Source organism: Phalaenopsis equestris, unplaced genomic scaffold (genome assembly GCF_001263595.1).
Source record: "Phalaenopsis equestris unplaced genomic scaffold, ASM126359v1 Scaffold000761, whole genome shotgun sequence".
NCBI classification, from domain to species: domain Eukaryota; kingdom Viridiplantae; phylum Streptophyta; class Magnoliopsida; order Asparagales; family Orchidaceae; genus Phalaenopsis; species Phalaenopsis equestris.
In genome coordinates this window covers 3,031,492-3,042,480 of record NW_018165201.1, presented here as the reverse complement: position 1 = coordinate 3,042,480, position 10,989 = coordinate 3,031,492, and the positions used below count along the sequence as shown (strand labels likewise).

At 32.8% G+C, this 10,989-nt stretch overlaps 1 protein-coding gene across 1 annotated transcript in view; it reads left to right on the top strand.

Moving 5' to 3' along the window:
- The first annotated feature begins 3,444 nt into the window (after positions 1-3,444).
- Positions 3,445-10,989, top strand: part of LOC110030841 (putative GTP diphosphokinase RSH1, chloroplastic) — a 32,984-nt gene continuing 25,439 nt past the window's right edge. Inside the window, exons 1-11 of the mRNA XM_020733774.1 lie at positions 3,445-3,709; positions 3,825-4,024; positions 4,737-4,916; positions 6,282-6,347; positions 6,488-6,580; positions 6,706-6,837; positions 7,198-7,299; positions 7,368-7,445; positions 7,519-7,590; positions 10,394-10,501; positions 10,614-10,711. Coding sequence (XP_020589433.1) covers positions 3,685-3,709; positions 3,825-4,024; positions 4,737-4,916; positions 6,282-6,347; positions 6,488-6,580; positions 6,706-6,837; positions 7,198-7,299; positions 7,368-7,445; positions 7,519-7,590; positions 10,394-10,501; positions 10,614-10,711 — 1,154 coding nt within the window. The 5' untranslated portion in view covers positions 3,445-3,684. The remainder of the gene's footprint in view (positions 3,710-3,824; positions 4,025-4,736; positions 4,917-6,281; positions 6,348-6,487; positions 6,581-6,705; positions 6,838-7,197; positions 7,300-7,367; positions 7,446-7,518; positions 7,591-10,393; positions 10,502-10,613; positions 10,712-10,989) is intronic.

Here is a 10,989-nt window from a genome sequence, read left to right as displayed (position 1 = left end):
ATATATATTGTGTTTTTGTCATTCAATTATTTTATAATAAATTTTTATTTTTAAAATTATTTAATATGAAAATTAGCATCAAGGAATTATAGAAAATCATGAAAAATTTTTATATAAAATATTTGATTTATTAAAATTCATGTATTTGTTAGTTTTAAAATGGATATTATAATAAGAAAAAATAATAATATTTAGTTTAATTTTGAGTAGAATAATTATTCTTTTATTATTATACATTGAAAAAATAAAAAATAATAAAAAAAACCATTCAAATCAATTGCATTATCATAAAAAATGAACGTTTTTATTACTAATAATATTTCACTTTAATTGATTTTGTAATTTAATTGATTGTGACATAGAATGGTTACACATGATATGATATTTTCTTGCATTCTATATACTTGTATACATATTATGCTTAGATTTATTTTATTGTATTCATTAATTAATCTTGTTTGTTGCGCCTAACAAGATTCATTGATTGCAATAATAGAAGTTAGGGATTATGTTGTGTTGGAATATAATATATGTTATATTCTTAAGGGATAGGTGACAGATAATTTGTAATTTTTATACCCACCTTTTACCATGTTATAGTACTTCTATTACTTTATATTGATTCCTTTGTAATGTTATAGGATTGTTATTACTTGAGTAATTTGAGATGATGATTATAATAATGAGATTGCCATCATTCACTTATAGTTTATATTTATTTAAAAATAAAATATTCTCATATTTTATTTTTAGTAAACAAAGTAATTGATCATTTGTTTCATCATGCTGGAAATAAATAAGATACCAAATTTTAGCTTTATTAATGCACATCATAACATGATCTTTTGAATTTACATATAGTCTAAGATTTATTTTAAGATAAATGACCTAAAACCATACACTCTACTTCTCTGCCTCTTTGTCCATCTTTCCAGCTTTAAGGTGTGTCTACCTTTCCTCTGTCAAAGTTTGATCAACTTCTCACTTGCATGTATGATTAGAGGGTTAATAACATTCATGATCAGGCATTATGTACCAATTTTTTTTGCCTCATGATACTTAGTGATGTCATGTTATAAGGACAATTTATGGAGAGACTTTACTCAAGAGAGTTTTGCATGAGAATCTCGTCCCAACGACGAGTCATGCACCATTCTCCCATTGTTTTCATGGAGGAATGCTTGCTGGCTAAGGACAATTTCTATAATAAGGCTATCATGGTCAAAGTCTTAATCATCAATTTTCAAATTGGTAGCATATTTATTGACACATGAATTTCTATAAAAAAATTATTCAAGTTTGCTTTTGGTAAAATGAATATAGGGACCGCTCACCTATCAACCACAGCTGTGTTGTTTTATGGCTTTTCAAGAGAAATAAATTAAATACAACATATGTCTCACGGGCGCAAGAGACATCTCATCACTCTATTTATAAAAGCCAAATACCCGTAGTTCATGATAATACTCACATTATTAGTATTAATTAAAAATTAAGATCATCTGTTGTATTTAATTCACCCATTATTATTGCATCACAAATTTCAAAGATACATGATCACCGCTAAACTAAATATATATAACTAGAAGTTGCTATGCAGATCATCGAGGACTAAGTAATTCTTAACCCGTCTCATAGCATAAACTATCCTAATAAACAAGTCCAGGGACAGACAACAAAAAGGTTAAACTGGAAATTAGATGGTTGGGCAGAAGTTAACCAAGTACCAATAAGTCTAAAAGGCCAAGAGCGGAAGACTAAATACAAAAATCACCAATGAAAAAAAAAAAAAAAAATCTTTCTTTTCATCAAAGTAGTTAGCTAGAAGAGGACACAAATGTGTGGATATGACCCAAAAGACAACCATATATATCTAGTGGTTTAAAAAATATACAAACTTAAATGCATCATTATATAAAGACTAACCCTTATAAATATGAGGTATTAAACACAAAACTCGACCCAATTTTCGAACTTATGAGAGCCATGAAAAAACTCATATGATCTCCATCATCATGCTGATCCTTGCATCAACTCAGCCTCTCAATTGTCTCTTTCTATCCCCTCTCTTTGTCTCTTGTACCCAAAGCTCTATTTCCTAGACATGCTTCAATGATAAATTAAGGTTCACTACACTTAATTCCTATGTATTTATACATCTAACATTAAGATTTCATGTATGCATGAAAAGATGCGTTTCACTTAAAAAATAAATAATAATATTTTTATATAATAAAAAAAATTGATATAATTATAAAGAATAAAATTTAAATGTTGACATGTAAATACACAAGAATTGAGTGATAAATGAGTAAAAGCCTCTAAAAAATAACTATTTGCTCTCAATATACGAAATCCTTATTATTAAAAAAAAAAAATGAAGTTTAAATTTATTTATTTTATTTTTAATCGATGCTACACATTCTAAGCATATTCTACGGCCAGCTTCCTGCATATGAGACCAGATTTAATTTACTAAAATATTTCAAAAAAATAAAAAAAATATTAATGGCTGCCATCCCTAACAGCTTCACATCTCCCCGTCGGCCGTTGGATCTATTTGTTCGTTGTAAACTCCGTTTCCCACCTACCACCTGTCTAATCCTTTCGGCGAAAAATTATTGCGTGTGGAAAGCGCACGCAAAACGCTCTCCGATCAAGACTCTGACCATGATTATGGAGTGCTTTGAAAAATTATTAAATTATGCTGTGATCGGAGAGCGCACGCAACTCTGCGTGCGGAACTCTGCGTGCACTTTCCGCATACAATAAGCGCTCCCATTCGGCAAATGCTTTGAGTAGTTTTGGCGTCTCAATTATTTTTTTTGATTAATTGCATACAAAACATCAGAAATATTAATATTTACAAATTAATGTATTTGCATGAATTTTGATATTTGAAAACGGTTTGTTGTTCGCGAACAGCTCCTGTTCTGCTCGTTAAGAAGCTCATGCTCGACTCCTTTTCGCTAAGTTAACAAGCCGAACACGAACAATTTTTTGTGCTCAATATATAAATAAGCGGAACATAAACAAAGATTTGTTCGTTAGTGTTCAACTCGTTTTGGATCGAAAAACAACTCATCTATTATATATTGATGAGTAGTATTTTTAAAATAAGTTTAATTAACGACATGGCTACAAAAATTTATAATCAATTAAAAGTATTAATTAATAAAATACAATAGAAATTATTAAATTAGATTCAAATTAGATTTTAAATCTTGCCCCCAATCTTTAATATCTTATGACTATGTGATTATGGTTGTCAAAATGATTTTTTATTTGTCAAAGACTCGTGTTCGAATTGCTAAGCAAATAAGCCAAATAGGAACACACTTTTTGAGCTTGAATTATATGTGTTCTGCTCGTTTACACCCCGAGCTCCACCTTCGCTTCCCGAAATATCCCCCGAACTCAAATGTTTTCTCTCTCCTCTCTCTGAAGCCCTCCTTTTTCTAGAGAGAGAAAATCACACGCACACTCATACAAAAAAATCTGCTGCGGGTTTTGTGCGGTCCCTCGTTCTCGTTATCCCTTCCTTCTATCCTAATTCTCACCAGCCGAGCTCCTCCCTAATCGCCTTCTGATACAGGAGCTGAAGCACCTTTTCAATCGAATAGGTTTTGGTGAAGCCTCCGCTCGCCGGCGAGTCGATGAGATTTCTTGATTTTTGTTTCACATATGGCGTCTGCGGCGTCGATGTCTGGTAGGGTTTGCTGCTCTTTTTATTGGCTATTTTTTTTGTTTTGCGTTCATCTCTGGCTTATTTTTTTTAGTTGTTGAGTTTGATTGATTTGATTGAGGGTTGGTGGAATGCGCAGTATCGGTGGAATGCGTTAGTCTTTGTACGCTAACTAAGGGCGATGCAAGCGTGCGGTATGAGTGCAGTGTGTCGTCATGCGCTTGGAAGGCGCCGAGGGTTCTCACCGGCTCGCTCGCTAGCACACCGTGGCCGCAAGGTTTTGCACATAATCGGGGGTGGCGATTCCGCAGGAGTAATCGGCTTGAGGGCTTGAATTCTGTGAGTATTTGCTGTTTTTACTGGTTTACCTGATGATTTTTTATGCGGGTGGATTGCCTCTTGTGGGGTTTGCGGTTTGATTTTTTAGTTATGTTTTAGTTTTATGGTAGGGATGGTAGGAGGCTTGTGGATGAAAGGTTAGATGGGCATGTGGTATCCACGTGCTGGTTTGGATGGAGGTTTTTTTTTAGTTATGAGCTTCTATATGAATTATCAGCATAAAGTTATTCAGTTCTGCATTAAACCTTGAAGAAATTATTGATTTCTTTTTCCGCGATAAAAATTTCTGGGAAAATTCTGCAAGATGGGCACTTTAGGATGATTAGGCTGAACAAAATATGGGGAAATTGGCAGAAGTTTGGCAGCTTTATAATTGATTAACTTGAGGTCTATAATTCCATTGCATTGGCTGAATTTAACAGCCTTATCTTTATTATAGTGGGAGTAATTTATCTATTTTTTGATCACTACCTATATTGCTACATGCTGCCTAAAGTTTTGTGAGCTCGTGTATGTATTGATTGATGCTGAAAAATGCATCCATTTTGAGATATAGTTTGATTATTGCAGCTAATATTTTATTGATTTCGAGGGAAATATTTCTTTAGATCTTTGACAAAATTTACAATTTTTTTACTATAGTTTTACAATTTAACTTTTCCACAGATGAACAAACTACCAGTTTTGATATATTGTTTTTGGTCTTGTTTAGGCTACTTGGGGATGTGAAGATAATAGTGACAGAAAACTGAGCCGCAGACAAAATTTTGATTTTATGAAATGTAAAAAATGCCTCAAATCATTCAACATTCCTATTTTTGGCACAACTTCGAAGATTCTTTGTTCATCTTCAGAGTCTTCATATGAGATTTCGCCAGAATCTCTCTGGGAGGTACTATCATTTATGATTATGTTGTCCTTTTGATTGGAATATATCTAGCTAGTCTTCTATGTTAAAAGTAAAGTAGAGTTTTCAATTGCTTAATTGGCCAAATTGTGCTCAATTTATGAAACTTTGACTATGTTTTTGTACATGTGATGCTATGTTTCTACTTTTCTATGCTATAATTTTTTAGTTACACGCGTCTATTATCGGATCAGAGTAGCCCTATGGACGCATTTGCAATAAGATGTCAAGTTGGCACTTTTTGTAGGTTATGTCAATCCTCTCCATTTTTACTAATTATTCCTAGATAGGCTTGCTTAACTGTCTTGAGATTTACTCATGATCTTCTATAGTGATGCTTAGTAACAGCCAATTTGTTTTATTGTGAGAATTCAAAAGTGACTGGATCTCACTTCCACATAGTTTTTGGGGTTGAACTTGAGTTTGTTTGCCTCTGTGGTGACCTAAAGCTCATGATTTTCGATCATGAAATAGCATCTTTTCTAGGCATGGGTAGGAGCTTATATTGCCCCTCCCTAGACCTTATATTGGTGGGAGCTTAATGCATTGTATGTGCTCTTAAATATTTTATGATCAATAATTTGAACTAAAATAGTTTGGATGAGGCTAACAATGATAATGATGACCTAGTCATGTTCAATGCGATCATATTCACCAGTTTACAGTTAGGAAATGCTTTGGAAAATAAATACTTTCCGAAATTTAGAGGAAAACATTTCCTTGAATGTGCTAATCGTTAGGTTGGGATAAATGAGTGTTCTAGAAATGTTTACGATAAGGTATATGTGAAGCAGGATAAAGGCAGATTCCATGGACTTGCTTTTATTTGAAGTTTGGTGAACACGTGTTAGATGGAGTAAGAGGTATCATTAGTAACTCTGAATTTAGTTTCTTGTTGATAGGTTTAGTCCGATGGCATAAATAACAGCAAATGAATGACATGAATTGCAAAGCAAACTATTGCATATATTTATTTGAGAATCCAAGCTGAATCACGCTGTTTATATTTTTTATCATTTGTTAAATTCTTCAGAACATGTTGTGATCACTTCTTATGCTGAGAAGGTTTATGTTCTTCTCCCTCAAATAGTCTAAAAGTTCACAAGAGCCATCTCTTGAAAGTTTCACTGGGGAAAAAAGATATATTCTTATGTTCTGTATCTCGCCTATTGCATAGAAGTTATTGTTTGTGTTGATTGTCTATGATCTTGATTCTTATGGCTTGCTATTTTCCCGTTCTTGTTTGTGCTAGAATCTCAAAGATCCATCTTTGGGTTTTGGCTCGGTCAATAGCTCCCTGTTTAGTTTAATGCTTATGAAACTTATATCATTGTAAACACTTGTACGCAGGATTTAAAGCCTAAGATCTCGTATCTAGAACCAGAGGAGTTGAAGTTGGTAAATGATGCTTTGAGGGTAAGTTTTTGCGATGCATGTAATTTATTTTACTAATTGTCATGAATTTGCTTTATGTATTTGATATCTTGCATTGATAGTCCATGTAACATCTATGGAAGCAAATGATTACATGTAGATTCCTCATTTGGTCGGTGCAGCTGGCCTTTGAAGCTCATGATGGTCAGAAAAGAAGAAGTGGAGAACCTTTTATTATTCATCCAGTCGAAGTAGCTCGTATTTTGGGAGATCTTGTAAGTTAGGCTCAGTCATCTAAACCATATAAGAAAACACAAATTGTTGTGTGGTGTGCTCATGGCCAAAAATTGATTATTTTTTATTTTTATTTATTTATTTGTTATTTTTGGGAATGATTTAGGAGCTAGACTGGGAGTCTGTTGCTGCTGGTTTGCTACATGATACTGTAGAGGACACCAATGTTGTAACATTTGAAAGAATAGAGAAAGAGTTTGGGTCCACCGTGCGACGAATTGTTGAGGGGGAGACCAAGGTTATTAGCATTTTAAAATTTAATTTTTGGGGCATTTACATACATACCACATAATTCTTATGTATTTACACATCTCACACCTAAACTTTCATATTTATACGCATAACACTGAAATCTTTAATATCACATAATAAATAGCAATATTACCATTTTTTAAAGGTGAAATACACCTTTTATGCATAGGTTTAAAGCACCAAAGTGCTATGTGTGTAAATATGAAATTTTTGGTGTGAGATATTTAAATACATAAGCATTGTGTGCTACTTTTGGAAATTTCCCTCAATTTCTTTTTTGCGTAGAAAGCAAGGGGTCCGTTTTAGTTACTTTTTTGTTTATGATTTTCTTTTTCACTAAACATAGGTGTCTAAGTTAGGAAAGCTTAAGTGCAAAGATCCTGACATTTCAGTTCAAGATGTAAAAGCTGATGATCTGAGGCAAATGTTTCTTGCCATGACAGAAGAGGTATTATCATCCATATACTTCTCAAAATTTATTATATTTATCTGCCATTACTGAACAAAATTTCGTAGGTTCGGGTGATTATTGTAAAATTAGCTGACCGGTTGCATAACATGCGCACGCTAACGCACATGCCTCTGCATAAGCGGGTATTTCTCACTTTGTAGCTTGTTTTGAGCTACATTTCTTTGTTATCTTTATTTAATATTGCTTTATATACAGGCTAGTATTGCTTTGGAGACACTGCAAGTGTTTGCCCCTCTAGCAAAGCTCCTTGGAATGTACCATATTAAGGTATTATTGGATGTTTAGTTTGGCCTTGTTCCCAGCCAACTACAGAACATATAGCCGTAACTTTTTGCAGTCTTTTTTTTTTGGAAAGTACTTGTTTCTCTTTTGCTAAAACCATTGAAGGTTTTCCTTTTTTGGGGCATCTATTTCTAATGATAGATAGAGAGAGTGAAAAATATAATGTATAAACTAGCTTAAACAAAAAGAAAAATGAGTGAAAAATATATCTATAAGCCAATCAAACAAAGAGGAAAAGAAATGTAAAGATTTAACTCAAGTAAAGTTTATTAAAGATGAAAATCAAAAATTATTTTTCTTAGAGGAATATATTCAACATAAGTGGGTGAGCTATTTTGATAAACTTTTCAATGAAGTTTCTGAAAATACGATCGACCTTAGTTTTTGTAATATTATTAATAATAATAAAACGTTTTATTTTTACTGTCGCATTAGTACAAAGAAGTCGATGGGGCGTTAAAGAAAACTAAGGGTGAAAAATCAGTAAGACCTGATGATATTCCAATTGAAGTGTGGAAATATTTAGGAGATTTGAGAGTTTTTGACTTACTAAACTCTTTAATATTATTTTAAAAACTAAAAAGATGCCTGAGGAGTGGAGGAAGGGTATTTTGGTCTCCATTTTTAGGAATAAAGGGGATGCACAAAAGTGTGCAAATTAAAGAGGATTTAAGTTGATGAGTCATACTTTAAAATTATGGGAGAGGGTAATTGAACAGTAATTGAAGGGTAATTGAACATAGGTTAACACGTGATACAAAGATTTCTCATATCAATTTGGATTTATGCCGGTTAGGTCTACTATGAAAGCTATACATTTATTGAGAGATTTGCTGGAGAAACACATACTGGAGAAGTACAAAGAGAACAAGGAGAATCTACATATAATTTTTAATGATTTAGAAAAAGCTTACGATAAGATTCCAAGAGAAATTTTTTGGAGAGTTCTAGAGCAGAACTGTATTGATATGACTTATATTCAAGTCATTAAAGATATGTATAGTATAGTTGTTACTTATGTTCGGACTGAAGGAGGATTGACCAAGTATTCTCTTATTTCAGTTGGATAGTTGGATTACATCAGGGATTACATCAGGGATTAGCTTTAAACCCATATCTTTTTTGCTTTAGTTATGGATGCTCTTACTGGACATTTATAGGAGGATGTACCTTGGTGTATGATTTTCACTGATGATGTCCTTCGTATGGATAAGACTAGAGAAAGAATTATGGAAAAGCTTGAATTATGGTGGTCTATATTGGAATCTAAAGGCCTTCGTTTTAGTAGATCTAAAACCGGCAACATGGAATGTAATTTTAGTAGTATTAGCTCTAGTGGCAGAGTTGTAACTATGAGTGATTTTATCATTAAAATGTGTGAACGTTCTGGATATCTTAGGTCTATTGTTCAAAGTGATGGTGATACAGATGGGGATATTATTAGCAGAATTCAAGTTAGTTGGTTGAAGTAGAGGAATGCATCATGCCTATTGTGTGATAGAAATGTAGTGCTTAGATTGAAAGGAAAATTTATAAGATGGTGGTGAGACCTTTAATGTTCTATGGCACAGAATGTTGGCCTTTAAAAATAAGCATAAACAAAGTTATGTTTTGCTGAGATGAGAATGCTTAGGTGGATGACTGGCTTGACACTTAGAGATAAAATGCAAATGAATATATCTATGATATGGTTGGTGTACTCCAGTGGTAGACAAGATTAGAGCAAGTCATCTTAGATGGCTTGGTCGCATTAAATGTTGACCTTCTGATGATCCAGTTAGGATATTAGGTGTTTTAGATTCGACTTGTGTTAAGGATGGCAGAGGTAAACCTAAAAACACTTTGGCGTATTGTATAAAAATGATATTAATCTATTAGAATTAAATGAAAATATTACACTCATTAGGACACAATGGAGAAAAAAGAATCATGTAGCCGACCCCACTTAGTAGGATAAAGGCTTGTTGTGTTGTTGCTATTGCTAACGTATTTTGGCTTTAAATTTATACTTTTTAATGGTTGTAATGAATTAAAAAGTTGTTTAGTTTATTTACTTTTATATCGTAGACCATCCCAAGCAGCAAGACAATTACTAAGCAACTTCGTTTATGTCTCAGTCTATTAAATTTTCTATATTGCTATCCTGAATCAACAATTCCTTTTCATTTGAGGCGTTAAACACATATAGTCGATAGTTAGTTATGTTAGGCATCAGGCTCTGAAGTTATAAGGCAGATCTACTATTGGAATATATGGAATAATACATATAACTAGAACTTTGTTCAGTACAACTTTATTGAATCTTTTAAAGGTTTTGGATTCGTATTTACAATCAAATATTTATTTGGAATTGTTTGTTCATCAAGGTGAAAAACATGGTCATGAAGATAAAAAAAAATCTCTATTACTAAAATTCTAGATAACGCTATGTTGTAGAATGTCAGACACAAGACTACAAGCATTACAACTAAGGCCATGGCAGGAGTATACTGCAATGCATTGGAAAAAATATTAAGTTTTAAGAATAATAGCAGACTGATGAATTGCAAGGAAACTAGAGAAACTTTGGTAAAAAAATCTTAAATAGCTATTTAAATAGGAAAATTATTAGCATTCCACGATGTGGAAGCGACAAGTTACTGAACAATATTTGGCTTAGTTACATGATTAATAAAAGGTATAGTTATCAAGTGAAATGGCATACACTTTTGAATGCTTAAAAACACCTCTAAATCTGTCATTTTAGCACAGAATTATGATTATTCAAATTGCGTACACCTTCTTGCAGTCAGAACTGGAATACTTGGCTTTCATGTATACACAACCTAATGATTTTGCCGAGCTCAAGAAGAGAGTTGAGGATCTTTCTAAAGAGCATGAAAAAGAATTGGAAGAGGCATGTATAGTTGTTTCTTTACTCTCAGCCGTGGTTTACTGTTAATTTTTTTCTAAATTTGAATATTAATCTTCTTAACACTTAGTAACAGATATTGCTTTATCCTATCCAGGCTAAGAAGGTTCTGATGCAAAAAATTGAGAACGACCAGTTTTTAGATTTTATGACCTTTAAAATAGAAGTTTTTTCAGCTTGCAAGGAATTATACAGGTGAGGACATGCATCTCAATAAATTTCTTCTATTTGTTTTATAGTAGACTTGGATGATGGGTCTACTGTTTCTGTAGAAATCTTAATCACGGAAATTAGGAGACACTGCAGTGGAATTGGCTTTGGACTGTTGTAGTAATCAAGGAATGAATCACTTTTGGATTCTGGCATATGTGGGAATTGTATATCAGTGCATATATTGCTTTCCAACTAGCTATCATGTGTTGTTTTTTTCTCTCGTATGGATTCAAATGAAACAATATATATATATATATATA